The sequence below is a fragment of the Dipodomys ordii genome, unplaced genomic scaffold (genome assembly GCF_000151885.1).
Source record: "Dipodomys ordii isolate 6190 unplaced genomic scaffold, Dord_2.0 Scaffold127, whole genome shotgun sequence".
Lineage (NCBI taxonomy): Eukaryota > Metazoa > Chordata > Mammalia > Rodentia > Heteromyidae > Dipodomys > Dipodomys ordii.
In genome coordinates, this window is record NW_012267343.1 from 3,084,875 (window position 1) to 3,103,912 (window position 19,038).

Here is a 19,038-nt window from a genome sequence, read left to right on the forward strand (position 1 = left end):
CACACACACACACACACACACACACACACACACACACACATACACATACACACACACACATTCCTGATATATATGTTGGAATTGACTGGCCAGTTCTGTTCTATATATAATACACTAGTTATTCATGGTTCAGCTGGAAGTGCAACAATTGATAGAAATTGCAAGAAGGCTCCATTCAAATGCCTAGTACCACAGTAGAGATGGCCAGAAGGCTGGTCTCCATTGGCCAGCTGTCTCTCTCCAGGATCGCTACACATGGCTCTCCCACACTATGGTCTGATTGCTGAAATAGGAGGTTAGAGCTCCAAGAGGGAGGCTTCCAAGCAAAAGGAATAGAAGATTCTCACCTCTTCAAGTGTGAATCCATAAATTGCATGAGTCAGTTCTACCTTTTGGTTTTGGTTAATGGGATGGTACCATTGTCTTCCATCTCCTGTCCATGTGAGAAGTAGGTCAGAATATATTATGGGTCAGTCACTAGTTTTTTTTTTTTCTAGTGTAGAGAGGAGAATACACTCTGCATAGACATATTTGCAGTACAACCGTCTCCTTTAAAGGCTTTGTTGATCAAGACTGATTTTTCATGAGCTTGCCTTACAGGCATTGTTCTGAGCTTCACCCTAGGTACCTGTTTCATGACTGATACGGTTTTTGTTTATTGGTTTCCATGGAAGTTGGTGAAAGGGGGAACAATTGCCCATAAGTTGCTGTCATTATGTTCTTTGGTGGGTCTACGTATATTTGTGGTTATCAGAAGAGGGAAGGAAAGACACATTCTGCCACAGCTATTAGAATAGGATTTGAAGGAAGTCAAGTGCCTGTGAAGTTTCACCTCATATCCCTCTTACAAAGGGCACAGGGCCCTTCATTTTATGGTAGTTTTACCATTCTAGAATGCACATTTGTGTTTTGATTATGGGATGATCCCAAATATCCGGTGAGATTCTGTATCTCCTCAACATAATTCAGTTCCAGTGTCCAGTAATCTTCTAAAAGTATGGTCATTTCCTTCCCTTCTTGCCCAGTCATACTCATGGTTGTGAGAAAGATTAACAGTGCAGTTTTGGTCACTGTACAAGATTCTTCCTTAAGGGACAAATTTGGGTTCTGGGCTTCCAAGTATGTTCTACACAACATGATACATGTCAAGTAATGTCTTTTTGACTCCGTGTTCCATCTGTTGTATGGACCAGGCCTTCCCTAAGCATCATTCAGCTCTGGGATTCTGATGTTCTAACCACTGTGGCCCTTTACCTAGTTCTTTGATATGTATCTATACATAGTTTCTTTGATAGGACCTTACTACCAATTTCTCTCCCCACTGTGAGGGGGAAGGAGGAAGAGGAGAGTGTATGTGGAGGGTAGTAGTTTGGTTGACAAAGAGTTATGAATGTGAATTAAGCTATCTTAGTGAATAAAATGTACAAATTGTCAACTAAGTCCAGGTAGTCCAAAGAAGCCAGCAATCTGCTCATGTCCTCAAACCTGTATAGCAGCGGAGCTTTTAGCTAGAAATATCTTTGGCATTTCTTTTCTATGTACAGGGCACTAAGAACTGCAGTGAGACCCATCATGCTGACAACCTGTAAGGATTAGATCTGGGTGATGGGGCAAAAAGTTGAATGCCAGCACCACAGCTTCATCCTAAGAGCTGCATGAGGTTTAGTTAAGTGAACCCTGCCAGGGACATCTCCATTGCTCTGTGTGTGTATGTGTGTGTGTGTGTGTGTGTGTGTGTGTGTGTGTGTGATTCTGCATTTGTGGCAAGTAGGGCAATTGACTCACTCCCTTGACGTAAGCCAAGAAAATCAGCATCTCCAGTTTCTTTTTTTATGGTTTTTTAGTTTGGGCGTTTTATTTTTCTTTTTTTCCTGAGGCTCAGAAGTAGCTTTCTGTTTGGAATACACTCTGGAGGCTCTGGGGATTGAGTCAGAAATAGAACTACGTTCATATAATTTTTGTGGATAATTCTTTTTTTTAAGCCTCCCAATATTCCTTTCTATCCTCACCTTCCAGGTCCAGCCAGTACTCTCTCTCTCTCTCTCTCTCTCTCACACACACACACACACACACATACACACACACACACACACACAGAGAAGAGATAGAATCCAACAATTTGGCCAGGTGCTAAGGATCATCAAGGCATCATTTCTCTGTGCTGAGCCTCAGGTTGTCATTTAGTTCAAATACAATTCTCTATTAATGCTATTCTGGTCGCTCTAAAGGATTTATTTTGTAATTGTTACCCATTGGCAGATTGCGTGCTTAATCAAAAGTATAAATATCTGAAGCGTATGGGAAGACTGATTTTCACAACTGGAATTCACACGTATAAACAGCACCCAAGGGGCTGGGAATGTGGCTCAGTGGTAGAGTGCTTGCTCAGCATGCATGAAGCCCTGGGTTCAAATCCTCAGCACCACATACACAGATAAAGTCAGAAATGGTGCTGTGGCTCAAGTGGTAGAGAGGTTCAGGGACAGTGCCCAGCCTCTGATTTCAAGCCTCAGGACTGGCCAAAAAAAAAAAATCAAACCACATTTTGCTGGGAAGGTGGCTCAGTGGTAGAGCGCTTGCCTTGCATGCATGAGGCCCTGGGTTTGATTCCTCAGCACCACATAAGCAAAAAGAAAAAAGCCAGAAATGACACTGTAGCTCAAGTGGTAGAGTGCTAGCCTTGAGCTGAAGAGCTGAGGGACAGCGCCCAGGCCCAGAGTTCAGCCCCCATGACCGGACCCCCCCAAAAATAAAAGTAACAGCACCCAAGATCAAGAAATAGGTCTTGTTTGCAATCCAATAGACAGATTCTCTTCTAGGAACTGTCAGAGTTCTCTCTTAGGGCATTGCTCTTCTTGGTGTTACATGCATGATGGGTTAAATCTCCTTCTTAAATATAGTAAGATCTCTCTGTCTCTCTTTCTGTCTGTCTCTTTGTCCCAGTGTCAATCTGTCTCTCTTTCTTTCTCTCTCTCCCTCCCACTTTGCCCCTCCCACCTCACACACAGCATATATATATATATGTATGAATATGACCTTTGTGTCTTGCTTCTTTCATCCTTCTGCTGTTATCTGAGTTCTCTCCATGTTGTTTTGTGCAGCTGTGCTCATACGTCCTCCAGAGTAATGTCATTGTATGTGCAGACATCTGCTTTACTGCTGAATGGCATTTTCATTGTTTCCAGGTTGAGGCCCTCAAGAACACCACAGTGATCTTACATGTGTCTTTTTGTGGACTTACATCTTTTTCTTGGGAACATGCTTTCAGTGCAATTTTTAGGACAGGTCTATGTATATACTCAGTTTGCCAGATCCTCAAATAGTTACTTCTACCTTTTCCTACTTGCTAAAGTGTTTCACCATTAAGTAGGACAAGAGAGCTGCAAATGGCTACACATCTTAGTCAACAGCTAGCACGTCTTGTTCTTCATATTTTATACTTTAATTCTGTCTTCGTCATTCTGGTGCAATAGCAGCATCTCATTGGAATTTTAATTTGCCTTGTCTTGGTGATGAACCAAGTGAGACTTCAGTGTGCTTTTGCCCTTCTGTATATCCTATTTTGTTTTATTTTTCATGAACTGCCTGCTCCTGATATTTCCTCTCTTTTTCTTGACAATGACTTTTTTTCTGTGCTGGTACAGGGGTTTGAGTTCCGGACCCGGGCACTGTCCATTAGCCTTTCACCCAAAGCTGACACTCTATCCCTTGAACCACAATTCCACTTCTGGAATTTTGTTGGTATATTGGAGATCAGCTTTTCAGGGACTTTCCTGCCTAGGGTGGTTTTAAACTATGATTCTCAGGTCTCAGTGTCTTAGATTACAGGTGTGAGCCACAGGCACCAAGCTTTCCTTCTCATTTTATTAACAAATCTGGTGGATTTCATTATGTTTTATTTCTTAATCCATTCATCCAGCCATAGCAAAGCATTATTTACTGGATATTTTGAAAGAATCAGAAATTGCTTTCTCATTGCTCTGGAGGTTAGAATTTCAGCAGGAAGGCATTGGAAAAGATGGTGTCTACTGAAGGCATTTTTGCTTCTCCTTCATGTCCTCACATGCTACAAGGGATATCAGGTCTTTCTCTGGTCTCCTGTATAAGGACATTAACCCCATTCATGATGGTTCTACTCTTAACACCTAAACTGGGAAAGGCCTCCTTGAAGCAATCACCATAGGGACTGAGATTTCAACTGAAGAATTTGCAGAGATACAGACATTCTGACCACAATATGGGTTTGTCTTTATAATCTTTTCTTGGCTAGAGGTATTGGAAGCTTATCCTCTTATGATATGTTTAATCATGACATGTTTTTAGGTATTATACTTGTCTTCTGTGGTGGAGCCTTCTAGAGAAATACTTCCCAACTCTAATGCCATGAAGATATTTTGCTGTGTCTTCTTCTAAGTGCTTTTATCTTCTTGCTGCTGATTTTGTCTTTCCCATTTACACCTACGATCAGTCTGTTTTGGTTTGGGGGTATAAAAGAGCCTAAATCTCCCAATTCTTTAAAAATAAATAGACTGATAGTGAATAGACCCAGCAGCATTTGTAGGATTTTTTTTCTCCCCTGGAATTTTAAACGAATAACTACTGACCTCAAAGGATAGCTTACTGCATGAGTTCAAGAAGAGCAAGAGTTTGTCTTCATGAGAGGCACTATGTACCTACCATATGTCAGGAGCTTTGTATACGTCATCTTATCTGAGCTTCAGAATAACCTTACAAGAAGTATAATGTTTCTATTCTGTGCTTAAAACAACAGAGTGTGCAATTAGGTCAAGGTTAAATAATGAGTAGCTGAGCAAAAATCCAACACTCAAATTTTCTTTTACACCAAAACCCATATCAAGTTCTTTCCAATGTAAGCTTTACAGTGATAGCATTCATGAAAAAATGTGATAAAAAAAACCCGGTAAAACCAGGAAATGTTATAATAAAATGTATAACCTACTGGTTTAAAACCAAATGAAATGTTTTTTAAACAGACACGTATAAAATGTGGTCATTCTTTGTCTTCAATAATGGTTATGGTTAATTGGTCATTCATAATGTCCTCACAGTGGAAATCTCCAGGAGCTTTGCATATACACTTTAAGTTCTTCAGCTTCCCTATTTGACAGATTAAAATTTAAAAAAACAACACTTAAAATCAAATAGGTCATGTCATTTATTGAAGTATCCAAGGCCAAGTTCAACCATTCAGGTCATTGATCTAGATGGCCATTTTTGTACTTCAAGGTTAGGGTCTGCTGTGACCCTTTATAATCCTTTCACATTTTGGGAGCCTTTTGATCTGATTCTTTCATTGTCCAGCCTGTCTTCTGCTCAGAATGAATAGATAGTTTTTGCAGCCCCACCACCTGGTATTGTTATTAAGTTAGTTTCTTATGCTAGTCCCTCTTGGTCTCTCTCCTAGCTGGCATTGAGCCATGCTATCATTTGACAGTTAAGCCATGACCCAGTATAACTTTTTAATGCTGGTTAATTGGAGATAGAGTTGTTGTTGTTGTTGTTTTGCCAGTCCCAGGGCTTGAACTCAGGGCTTGGGCTATGTCTATAAGCCTCTTACACTGAAGGCTAGCACTCTATCACTTGAACCATAAAGTATCCTGTTGCCTCAAGCCCTTCTGTCATCCCTAAAAGGTTTCTGAATCTTCCTTCATTTGTCTTCAGCAGGTCCATGCCCTAGAGTAAACTGTTGATTTTGAATATACAGCCCTGGTACTGCTTGCTGCCTGTCACCTCCTTCCAGACCCAGAGCTGTGTAGTGGCAAAGATTATTTCATAATCCTCCCCAATAAAGCTTCTGACAGCCCAATTTTAAAGGCCCTGTTGGAACTGTGCATTGCTGCTTTCTTCTTCATTCCTCCTTCCACTGTTCACCCCAGCCTTCCTCAAGTAAGACCTATTGCCTTCACTCCAGAATTCCAAACTAGGAAATACCTTCAGCAGAAAAGAGACCATAAAAATCTTTCATTCTTTCTTCCTTATTGTGATGAGCCACTCAACGAGACTGTCAGCACATGAAGAATTGGGAGGAGAGAGGGAAACAAACAGGTTATTAAGGCAATGACAGACACTTAAATAAGGGAATGATTAAAAGCTAAACATTTATTTGAGGGAAATGATGATCCGTTTGGATCTGATGGGCAGTTATAATTCATAAGAGCACATCCATAAACTATCCTTTCGGAGTTCCAAGCACCAAATAACATGGACTTATTCAGCTTTTGTCAGCACCATTTGTTCAAAGCCTGCGCACACACACACACACACACACACACACACACACACACACACTCACTCACACTCACATTCTTTCTCTCTCTCTCTCTCATACACAACACCACTACAAAAGAACAGTGCGTCATTAGACACTTACAAACAACTCCTTGTCTTCCCAGTTTAGTCTGTGCTGTACTGAACGTACATTTTGTGGAGTCACCAAATTACTCAGGCACCCATTACAATGTCAGAGGCACACCACAGGAGAAACATGGGGGCATAAATAAAAGAATAATTCAGAATCCCCAGCTCATTTCTCTTTCGTTTCCTTTCTACGTTTAAAAGCACACTACTCATAGGCATATCAGAGTTATGGATTATAGTTTTCTATTTTAACCTACATCCACCCCCCCATCCCTCTCTCCTTGGCACTCGATTTGTATGATCTTCCCTAAAATGCCACAGGCCAGGCACCACATTCCCAACTTCTGCAAAACCTCCAATTAAAATCAGCAGGGAGGTTGCTTGAATTAGGAATCCCAGTGAGGGCTCCCCAGCCAGCTAGGTCTGAAAGGCACTGTTGGGAAACCCTGGGTGGCAGAGCCTCTGTCCTCCAAATGACAAGCAACGCCATGCTGTGTCACCAGGAGACCTGACAAGTTGCCAGAAAATCCTGGCTGAGGCAAAGACAGTCTAGAGATGTACAGCTGGGTGGCTCTGAGGCTCTGAACTTAGTGCATCCTCCATTCTAGAGTGCAGATGGCAGGGAATATGTCTTGGGTAATTGAAGGAATGTTCATGTACATCCAGAAGTCCTGATCTCTAGTCTTCTGTGTTCATGCTGTGTGGCCATCGATGAGTCACAATCCCTCTCTGGCTTTCAGACCCCTCATGAGTGGAATGCAAATTAGGAAGAGAGTCTTATCTCACAGAAATGATGTGAAGACATAGAGATTACTGACCTGGTGTAAAAAGCACTTGAAATACATGACAGCTTTAAACATGGGATGGGGCACTGTTGAACATCTGAAAAGCGTCTTATTGAAGATTCTGTTTCTGTGGTCCAGGCTGCTTCATATGGACTCATTGTAGGAGCTAATCAGTTAGGTTCTAGGCATCATTCTCTCTCTAAGTCTCTTTCTCTGTCTGTCTGTCTCTCTGTCTGTCTGTCTGTCTGTCTCTTTGTCTCTCTGTCTCTGTCTCTCTCTGTCTCTCTGTCTCTCTGTCTGTCTCTCTATCTCTGTGTCTCTGTCTGTGTCTCTGTCTGTGTCTCTCTCTTTCTCTCTCTCTCTCTCTCTCATCATGTACTGGGGTTTAAACTGAGATCAGGGCACTGTTCCTTAGCTTTTCTTTTTCACTCAAAGCTGGCACTCTGTCACTTGAGCCACAACTCTACTTGCAGCTTTTTGATGGTTGCTTGGAGATAAGAATCTCTTAGATTTGTGTGCCTGGGCCGGCTTCGAACCACTGTCCTCAGATCTCAGCCTCTTAAATAGCTAGCATGGGCCAGTTATACCCAGCCAGTGTTTTCGTGTCTAGAAATGAAGAGGAAGCCTTCTGCCCTCCCCCTCCTTCCTCCTTCCTTCCTCTGTCTTCTTAGTTCCCTTTCACTCCCATCAGAACAAATTGAAATCCTCCAATGGAAAGATGCTGATTTGAGTGTATTGGAATTCAGCTTTAGCTGAAAATGAAAGATGCTTTGGATCCCTAGTGACTGAGAAAATGCCTTTTTTAAATCGTGGTCCTCATTGCCTCTCCCTGACCACCTTGCAGTTGGGGCCGTGTCAGCTTTCTGAGACCCTTCCCTCTGGAGCTGGCCTATTAAGCCCTCTCTCTGTTGTCAGGGTTGAGGCAGGCTGTCACTGGCTAGCCTGGGAAGTGGTATTTATAGATCACAGCCCTCCCCACCTTTCTCCCTCGCTTCTCCCTCTGCTCTTGTCGGTGAGCCCCAATTATTAGCGAATGGAGGAGAGGGACTTTGGCAGGGCCAGAGGAAGTAAGGAATGTGATAATAAGCCTTTCACACACTCAAGCTTCCTGGAATTTTCCATTATTTCAATTTATTCCTGTTCTTGTGGTTTGCTCTCCCATCTCGCTGGCCTTATCGTTATAATTTCACATCATGGCACAGAGCAGAAAGTATACCCATGCTGAGGGAGAGTCTACTATTGGACTGCAGAATCACTTTGTGGTCTCAGACAAGTTAACCCATTTCTCAAGGATTCATCATCTTCATCTGTCACATCAACATTTTTACATAGGCTGCTCAGGGAGGCAGAAAAAAGGCCCTTCAGCGGCATGGGTGGTTTAATAGGAGGGTTCTGACGTGGTCAGCCACAGTGACCCTCAGCCAGTTTAAGATGCCACTTCTCAGAGTGAACCTTGCGAAATTATTGCTATCAGTGATGACTGCTTAGAGCCCTGGCTTCCAATGAAGGAGGTCTAAAACAGCCTTCTGATTGAGGCTGATTTCTCACTGCAAGTTGTTTGCATTATTTTAAAGGCACACTACAAAGAATGGGATAAGTTCATTTTCCTGGTTTAATCTCCTCCAAATGACATACTACAAAGCAAAAGACTTCTCACTGACCTTGGAAATCAGAGTTATCTGGTAGGTGCCTCTCTGGGTTCCTCTCTTTGGCAGAAAAATTAAGGGGTATGTGAGTAGTCCTCCTCTCAGGTGGCCCATCCAATGTCCATTTTCCCCAGAGTCTGTAAATTACAAGTGTATCATGGCCTCATGTTTGCAGCTCTGTTGTGTCCACTCTAGTTGCATCCCACCCAGTCCTGCCCCTCCAAGGGCACCTGTGTAGCCTTGTATGCTCAACTGTCATCACTCCGGACACCAGATCCTTTATCTCTTCCTCTTATCACCCTTCCCCATTCTCCACCTTTTCCCTTAGTCTCCTCTTCCTTCTTTCGCTGAGCCTGGAGCTCCCTGTATACCACCTCCCTTCTGCGTTCTGGTGCTGTATCATTAATGCCTCCTTTGATACATCCCACAACCTCATGATTATTCCAAGCTCAGGAGACGCAGGTGCCACGCAGCCTGCTGATGCATCTCAGAGGGCCTCTCTGTCCCCAATCCCTCTTGCCTGACAGGGCTGGAATCCTAATTCACCCCCAGTCCTCTTGCTTGTTGTAGCATCACCAGGAACTTTCATCTTTTTATTTCCCTCCACGGAGGATTCTGAGCGTTCAGCCACAATGAAGCATTGATTCAAGGAGTAAGGGGGGGCTATGGTCCTGACAAAGGGTCCCAATGATGGGACACGAGAAAGGGGGCGCTCTACGGGGTTATAGAATGCCTTGCAGATGGGAACAGAGGAGCTCTAAATGGGGTACTGTCCTGTCCCTTGGAGAGGGAGTGACAGGGGCAAGTGTGGGCCATTTGAAAGAGGCATTTTTGAAACGATGATCTTGTCACATGGAAAGACGGGATCAGAGCTGCGTGGAGGGGCCCCTGAAGCTCACCAAAAAGATTATAAAAAAAAAAACAACAAAACACAAAACACTACCCGATGACTCATCCCCCAATATTCAGTCAATGTTCTGGTTTGGGAGGTGGCAGCCACACAGCTCATTGTTATTCCAGCTCCGTTTTCTCAAGGCTGGGCTTGCTGCTGTTCTCCATGCTGTAAGAGGATTGCTCGCACGAAGCAGGGACCCAGGGAGGCCTGGAGCTGTGTGGGAGGATGGTATCAAAAACTAATGCTGTGGTCCTGAGGGGAGAGAGAGAGAAGTTTGTTTTTCATTCTTTCTTTTCTTTGGGGGGGGGGTTAATAAAAAGAAGAGGAAAAATATTAATATTCTTTGCTCATTCCTTTGGCAAACATTCATTCCTTCAGCAAACATTTTAGAAAGCCAGACTTTATGCTAGGTGGTCAGGGAAGAAGGAGCTCCTTTAACTTCACCTAAAGACCTAGAGGGGACCTGAAGAGGCAGCCGGGGCCCTGATTCAATGCCATTGGGTGTTCTGAGCTTCTATTGCCAGAGAAAGGGAGGGTTGTGTGAGTTTAAAAGGCAGGGAAATTCAAGAAGCTAATTATTCCACCATTTTCTCTTAGCTGATAAGCAACTCATTTAAAGCAAAGCAAGCCAGGCAGCCATTTCAACAGTATCTATTTTCAAATGGATATAACAAAATGGTTTCCCTCAAACTGCAGGGAGATAGAAAAAAAAAATCCCCGAGAGAGTTTCTCAGTACCTTCAAAGGAAGAGCTTATTCTCTGGGATAAGAATACTTTTTATTATTACCTTCTTCATAATTGCTCTCTGCCAGGCTTTTCTGAGCACTTTAAATATATAATCTCACAGAATCCTCTCACCAACTGTATGAGATGGGTCTTATTATCCTCATTTTCACATATGGATGCTGACACTTCAAGAAGTGGAGCGACTGGTTCCTGGCTTGAATGGGAGTTTGGGTCTTATCCTCCTTTTAGATACCGAGACGGAGGCTTCAGGAGGCAGAGAGACTTGTGCCTAGTGAGAGTGGAGTTTTGAACTCAGTTCTGCTGACACCAACTTTCTGTTTATGGCTTGGTCGCTCATCAGTGGAAATGATGGCACAGATGTGTTACACAGCTGACACTTCCTACCACAGGAAGTACAATACCAATGGGCTTCTTTTCCAGCTGCATAGAAAGGGTCATGGTGAACCATCCTCACTATCTTCGTCTCCATGGACATCACCACAGTACATGCAGCCTCAAGAGAGGTTTACTGCTTGATGGGTAATGGCCTTCTCAGCAGTAGCTGTGAGCCAGGCAAGTTCTCTTCTGACTGGTTCTGTCTTTTTATCTCTGAGATTTGGGGTCATGTGTGTAAAATTGACCCAAGAGTCCCTTTGCACACATAACCATTGAGCCCTCAGTACCTACCAAGTTTGAAGCTCAGCCTTCACACGAGCATTTGTGTAATTCTCATTTTAGCCCTGGGTGGTACAGAAATGAGTTCAGAAAGCAAAGGTAACTGCCCAGCATCATCTTCACATGAGGAAGACCCAGAATGTTCTGTAATCTCTTACTGACCTCATCTCAAGTTATTATTCAGGGTGTTGTTGTGAAGCTCAAGTGAGAAAATGTCCAATGCAGTGTGAAAAGTGCTAGACATGTGTAAGGGATCATGTGTGGCCCAGGAGACCAGCTCAGCAGTGACTTGCACAGAAATGAGGACAGATGAGAAACCTGTAGGCTGAATACTTTTTTTTTTTTTACCTTTTGGTCTGTTGCTTCTTGTCTCTTAGTGGATCTGTCTTCATTGGGATGTGTTAGTGGCTGGAATCTGAGTATAGCCTTCTCGACCATGTATAGTGTCCTGGTAGTCAGGAGGGGGCTTTGAGAGATGTGGGGCCATAGAAACACTACTCGAATGACAACGTGGAGCTCTAGAAAAATGGGAGAAATGCAGTCTTTTGAAATAAGAAATAAGAAAAACACCACTCTGATCATGTGTGATCATTGATAGAGAAGTGCTATGTGATTTGTAGATTGTGGTAAAATATGACTGTTTTCTGTGGAGGTGGTTGGGTGTCATAGGCCCTCCAGGGAGGAACCATGTGTGAAGTGGGTTGAGAGGTCTGCTGGACATTACATGAAATAACACAGTAGGTCTTTTCTGTGGCTGACTTTCACCATTGGCAGCCATCCAGAAAGGGTATTTGTGTTCTCAGACTTTATTTCCTAAATCAAACTTCTTTGAGATGATTGAATATTAGAATCAAAGTGGGGGAAAGCCCATTCTTCCCAACCCTTTCTCTGCCCTTCCTCTTTCTCCTTGTCTTCCTCTTCTCCCCTCCTCCTCTCTCTCCTTGGCCTTGAACTCAGACCTTTAGACTCTCACTTGGCTTTTGCACTCAAGGCCAGCACTTCACCCCACTTTCACTTGCATCTTTGGCTGGTTAATTAAAGGTAAGTCTCACAGAATATTCTTGCCTGGGTTGTCTTGGAACAGCAATCCTCAAATCTCAGCCTCCTGAGTAGCTAGGATCACAGTAGCTAGGACCCCACAGTGCCTTACCCAATCCCTCCTTTTTCAGATGAAGATCGGCAGCCTCTGAAGGGTAAGCTACCTTGAATGTCGTACAGCAGGTTGGGAGCTGACCTGGAAGTACAATGCAACTCTTACAACTGATACCGTCTTTCCTGTCTTGGAGTCTCCCCGGTTTGCACTAAGGGATGGTATAGAACAATCCCCAACTGCATCCCCCAGGGCTTAACATTCTCCACTCTCCCTCTTTCCTCCAGGACAATTCAGCAGTGGCTTGCAAGGGTCCAGTCTCTTCTCTACTGCAATGAGAACGGGTTCTGGGGGACGTTTCTGGAGAGCCAGAGGAGTTGCGTGTGTCACGGCAGCACCACGCTGTGCCAGCGCCCCATCCCCTGCATCATAGGAGGGAACAACAGCTGCGCCATGTGCAGCCTGGCCAACATCTCACTCTGCGGGTCCTGCAACAAGGGCTACAAGCTGTACCGAGGTCGCTGCGAGCCACAGAACGTGGATTCGGAGCGGAGCGAACAGTTCATCAGCTTCGAGACCGACCTGGACTTCCAGGACCTGGAGCTGAAATACCTATTGCAGAAGATGGACTCTCGCCTCTATGTCCACACCACCTTCATCAGCAACGAGATCCGCCTCGACACCTTCTTCGACCCTCGGTGGCGCAAGCGCATGTCCCTCACTCTGAAGAGCAACAAGAACCGCATGGACTTCATCCACATGGTGATCGGCATGTCCATGCGCATCTGCCAGATGCGCAACAGCAGCCTGGACCCCATGTTCTTTGTCTACGTGAATCCCTTCAGCGGGAGCCATTCGGAGGGCTGGAACATGCCCTTCGGAGAATTCGGCTACCCACGTTGGGAGAAGATCAGACTCCAAAACAGCCAATGCTACAACTGGACTCTCCTGTTGGGCAATCGGTGGAAAACCTTTTTTGAGACAGTCCATATCTACCTACGTAGTCGAACGCGGTTACCTACCCTCCTGCGTAACGAGACTGGCCAGGGCCCGGTAGACCTGTCGGATCCCTCTAAGAGACAGTTCTACATCAAGATCTCAGACGTGCAGGTGTTTGGGTACAGCCTGAGGTTCAATGCCGACCTCCTTCGCAGCGCCGTGCAGCAGGTCAACCAGTCCTACACCCAAGGGGGCCAGTTCTATTCCTCTTCGTCCGTGATGCTCCTCTTGTTGGATATTCGGGACCGAATTAATCGCCTGGCTCCCCCTGTCGCCCCGGGAAAACCCCAGCTGGATTTGTTCTCGTGTATGCTGAAGCACCGTCTGAAACTGACCAACAGCGAGATCATTAGGGTGAACCACGCCTTGGACCTCTACAACACCGAGATCCTCAAACAGTCGGACCAGATGACAGCCAAACTCTGCTAACGGGTGGGGGACTCTTCCTGCCAGTGGACTTTTTCCTTTTGTTGTACACATGCAACAGAACCAAGCGAAACAAAACACAAAATAATTTGTAAAATGTAATTACTATTCAAAGAGAAGGAGGAGGAAAAAAAAAGTATCTTCATTTGTTGGGAACTAAAACGTTGTAGCAACTGTATAAAACCGTGGGGCATGTTTGTTACTTCTATACTCGGACATGAGGAAGGGTCTCAGCCTTTTTTTTGTGGAAGATTTGAGGTGGTTGCTTCTTAGGGCTCAGGTGCTGTATGGATGGGGGTAGAAGGGGAGAGCATATGCAATGAATTGTAAAATCTCTGCTGTGCAGGTGCTAAGATTAAACACTAAAAGAAAGAGAGATATATGTAATGTACCACTGACACTGCCATTTTTCCTTGTGGGAGGAAATGGAGATAGATAAAGAAGATATTTCTTCTGTTAAGAGTTCTTTCCTCTTTATATTTAATTCGTTGTGGTTCTTTTGACTCATTCTCAAACTGGAGTGGTGATCGGACAGGGCTCCTTACCTCTATGCATTCCTCCCTTCTCAATAAATCAAACTACTGGAAGCTGGCCGGTAGGTAGGAGGGGGCAGAAACGCATGTCACATAATCATAGGACAAAGCAACCTTAAGTATAAGCTCCCCAAAGTCCTTAGTTCGGAAAAGTGGTTCAGAGAGGAAAGGCACACTCAGAAATGTGCAGTAACAACTCAAACAAAGATTTGAAGTCTACCTTTTGAGTCTCTTGACAAATCACACTGTTTCAAAATCACTCCAATTGCTTTTATGTGGTCTCCTTCAACACAGCTGCCAAGGGATGAATTAGTTTTCTGCCCAAGTTTGTTTTTAGTGTGTGTGTGTGTATGTGTGTGTGTGTGTGTGTCTATGTCTGTGTCTGTGCATGCGTGAGCATGCGTGTGTATTTGAAGAAAGTCTTCTATGTGCTTTCCTAGAAATTATTTTCCAACTTGAATAAACAAAAGTAAATACTAATAAGGTAAGTATTTATTATTGCATTGGGCTATAAGAAAGACATCCCCATCCAAAGTGTTATCATTTGACTGGTGCATGATGCATACGAGCACAAGTGCAACCGATCTGTCTGCTCTACCCTCTCTGACATTCATGCACCATACACACACACACACACACACACACACACACACACACATATAAATACTGCTTCTTCTTTGGTAGTGGTGAAAAGTGAGCAGCCTTGTGAGAGACTTGGGGTTAAAGTAGAAGGAGAGATTTCAAGGAAGCCTTCTCATCTCAAAGTGCTGCCCTACAGGAGTGGCTCTGCAGTCTCTAGGAACCCCACAGGTATCTTCTTGTTGGTGGTACTGGCAAGAAGTACTCTACCCTTATTTCTTCATTTGCAGTGAATGCAGAATCACAAAAATGCAGGGCTGGAGGGGAAAAGAGAAATGTCCTAGTCTAAACTCCTGCCCAGTACAAATTTCCTTTTTATCATTGGGAAATCACCACTGTTCAGCAACTGGATCCATTGCAGACAAAAGATGATTAGCTCTATTTTCCTCATGCCTTGAATTCTTCCACAGCAGGAAGCAAGAGCTCCCACTTCAGTCTTGTAAAACAGAACCAATTATTAGACTATCCATTCACTGCCCTTGTATACCTTCACTATTGCCGCAAGCTCTGGAATATGTGTTTCTCGCTTGTGATAATGATATCCCAGATAAAATATAGAGACTCAGAGATTTATCAGAATTTCTGATAATGTTATACAAAGTGGGGATGTATTTTATTTTAAAGAGAAAAGGAAGAGCTTCAGTTCATATAAGTCTAAGAATTACCTGTATGTTATAGAGTATGTAGGGTGAAGATTTCTTTTTTTCTATAATGATAATATTCCAGATTTAGTATTGTTATTTTCAGTCTCTATTAGCATATATATTTTATAACAACTTTAACACTTACCATCTATTTCACACCTCCTGCATAGGTTTTTTCAGGTCTCAGTTTTTACGAGGGTTCAGTGTCCATTTACTGTGCAAATCCTCCATGCCAGATGTTAGATCACAGCTTCTCCATCAAGCACAGGATTGCCAAAATCCAGTAAGTTATTAAACAAGCATGTGATAGATGAATGCAGAATGCCAGAAATGCAAGTATCTACAAAGACATTGCCCAAGTGTTCCACCTCTCACAAATTAATGAAAAAAGACAAAGTAAATGAAACACTAGTGATTACAGAACATCCTAAAAATGTTATCCTCGCCTCAACCACAAAGAGCCCCTTTCATGAGATTGGCAGAATTTTAATAGGAGGGATGCATTCACTCTGAGTGCTGAAAAATGATCTGAAAATGGACAAATCAAACACAATGACCAAAGGAACTTACTTTAGTCATTGGGTTTTTTTTTCCCCTAAGAACAGACACACAAAGTTATGAAATTGCGTTTTAAAAGCATTTAGGAACAAGGTATAACAACACTGTTCACAAGTGTCATTTTAAATGGCAAACCTAGCCAGGAAGTGGGAATTTTGACTTCTATATAGATAGGAACAATCTCCAGTCATCAGTATGACCTGAAGAAGCTCCAGACTGATGTGTATTTTACTTGCTTCTCTTCCTTTCCTTCTTCATTTCCACCTCCCAAACCTTTCTGAAGAGTCTCATGAGAACCCCTTGTATTGGCACAGCCCTTCACAGAGGGCTAGGCAGTCTTTTCTGCGTCATTGTGTCTAATCTTATCACACTATTCAGTTAGGAACTTCAGTCTGTGTTTTTTCACCAGAGTTCACCACTGTTGAGTGTGGGAAAAGCCTCTGCAAGTCAGTCATTTCATCTTACAGAGAGAATACAGCCATGCACAGAGATTGGAAAGGTCAAGGAAACGAAAGACTTTTCAAGGAGAAGTATTCAGACATCAAAAATGTATTCTGAGGGGGAAAAATAGAAGGGTTACAAAGTTGTATGGATTTCCAAATATGTCTGGCTTTGGTCTGGCTAGCCCTTTGAACTGACAAGGTTCCCCTCTAGCTGTGAGGAAGAGCAGACTGATGCCTTCAAGAGGGATTTTAATTCAATTAGTGTCTAACCAATTTGATGCAGCAACTGAGGACCTACAGTGTCTGATTAATATGCCAATGCAAAGACACAAGAGTGAGCAGAATGCCCATTTGGATAAGGTCTGGCAGTAAAGCATGTCATTGCCATGGAAACCACAGAAAGCTATTAATTAGCTATCACATAAAATCATTGGAAAGCTCTAGACCCCACCATATCCACTCCCTTTAAAGAAGAGGGCAAGAAGAGGGTCATGCTAACAGTAAGTCTCCCTTCAGAGATTGAAATCATAGTTACACAGAAAGGATATCTTGCAAAGTGGGAGAAATGTTGATATCCAATACAAATGGCTTTAGGCTTATTCACATCTAAGAATATGATTTAAATATGGACTATTTGTGTTAGATTATCTACATTGATAAAATTATATCGATTACAGATAATTCTAGTCTCAGCTTTATAAAATAAAAGTGACAGTAATGATATGGATGCAGTAGATGGTGATAAACTATCAGGGAAAGTTTATATCATATCATCAAAGGATGAGGAATAACTAACCCCTAGAGTAATAGCTATAAATTATATCACTTCTGAAAGGAAAAAAAGTATTCGAAAGCAAATAGAAAAAAATTAACTAGCTATATATAAATAGATGACATAGCAAAACTTACTGAACAGATAATCACCATGAACAGAGTTGGATAAAACTAATCAGTAGAAAGGAGGTTGTCAGGTAATAAGTCAAAAATCAAAAGCATACATAAAGATTGGAAATGAAATCATCACTAGCTATATACAAATAAAAAGAAAGCTGATGTAACCCTGTTAATGGAAGTCAAATAGACTTTAAGTCAAGCTACATCATTAAGATCAATTCTTGTTCAGTTTTTCAGGAACAATGGACAGAAGATCAGACTCAGACTCAAAAACTCTTAAGAATAAAAAGACTTTTTAAGAGATCTTTAAAACTTCGACTATAAAATACAAGGAATTAAATCTAAAGATTTTCTACTAGTTTTGAACATTGAGCATGAGTGTAGCTCCATTTCAAAGGTCATCTAGCTCAATCACATTAACCAAGACAAGAACTTATAAACTGATTTATTGAATGGTAACTCCTTTGTACAACTACTTAAATATAATAAAAAATATACTTAAAAGAAGAATCTGTACCATGACATTTCAACTAATGGTTTTACTGCACTCAAGTGCATATTATTCTCTCTCTTATTCTCCCTCTCCCTCTCTCTCTCTGTATCTTCTCTGTTCTCTGTCTCTGTTTCTTTAATATCATCATTCTCATCAAAACTTTTGTACCAGCCTTTGTTCCAGTTGAGATCAGTCAAAAATATAGATGGTTGTAATGATCTTAGGCTGAGACCTGTATATTATCTGTGGCTCCAACTTTGCTAACCTAAAATACTCAGAAGGCATAGGTTGCTTGAGAGAACTCTATATCTCTTTATTCTTTCTCTAAGTATAAGGTGATCCTCTATTTTCAGTTCCTTGTCTCTCAGCATTCTGGATCAATGCTAAATTTGGTTTGGAACCTGCTTTGCTTCCCAACAAACTGACCAAATAGGATGCTGGTCTTGCCTACACAGGTAGCAGAGATGTAAGGGTTACAATTTGAGACCAGTTTTAGCAATAACTTAGTGAGACTCTATTTCAAAATAACTCAAAAGAACCAGTTGAGTGTGGTTGCACACACATGCAGTCCCAGCATTGCAGGAAGCAAAGGTAGCAGGATGGTGATCTGAGTTTGGCCTAGCTGAAATAAACAATGGGAAATGCGATGGAGTCATGCTTCAAGTGAGAGATCCTTGCCTAGTAGGCACCAGGCCCTGACTTCAAACCCCTGTAATGTCACTGCACCATTTATGTTAGGTTTTTTAAAAAGAGGTAGCCGAGTAAGAACTGTACCACGCACGTGGTATTCAGGTAAGGGGTAGGTTTATTCAGTAAACCTGCTGGGACCAGGTAAGGTTGGCACTCCACGTGGCTGGGAAAGGCCTGGGAAAGAGAGAGAGCTGGGAAAGACAGAAGAAAGAGAGGAAAAGCTAGAAAAGAGCAGAAAGAGCAGAGAGAGCAGAGAGAGAGCAGAGGGACAAACCTCTGTAATGTCAAAAACAGACAAAAGAGAACACAATGAAGAGAATGAAACAGATTCACAAGGACCTTGGCTAACAGCATAAACTAAAACACATAGTAAAATTTGGAGCAATTATAGATTTCTTTAATTCTACTTGCTTTTGGTAAAGGTATATATTTGAGAAAGGCAAAGCTCTGGAATTTTTCTCAAAGTTTTTTCACTCTCTTTCTCTCTCCCTCTCTCTCTCCTTCTCTCTCTCTCTTTCCCCAGT

At 42.7% G+C, this 19,038-nt stretch overlaps 1 protein-coding gene across 1 annotated transcript in view; it reads left to right on the forward strand.

Moving 5' to 3' along the window:
• Brinp1 (bone morphogenetic protein/retinoic acid inducible neural-specific 1) overlaps positions 1-13,803 on the forward strand; it is a 177,232-nt gene extending 163,429 nt beyond the window's left edge. The window contains exon 8 of the mRNA XM_013030133.1: positions 12,483-13,803. Coding sequence (XP_012885587.1) covers positions 12,483-13,623 — 1,141 coding nt within the window. The 3' untranslated portion in view covers positions 13,624-13,803. The remainder of the gene's footprint in view (positions 1-12,482) is intronic.
• The last annotated feature ends 5,235 nt before the right edge of the window (positions 13,804-19,038 follow it).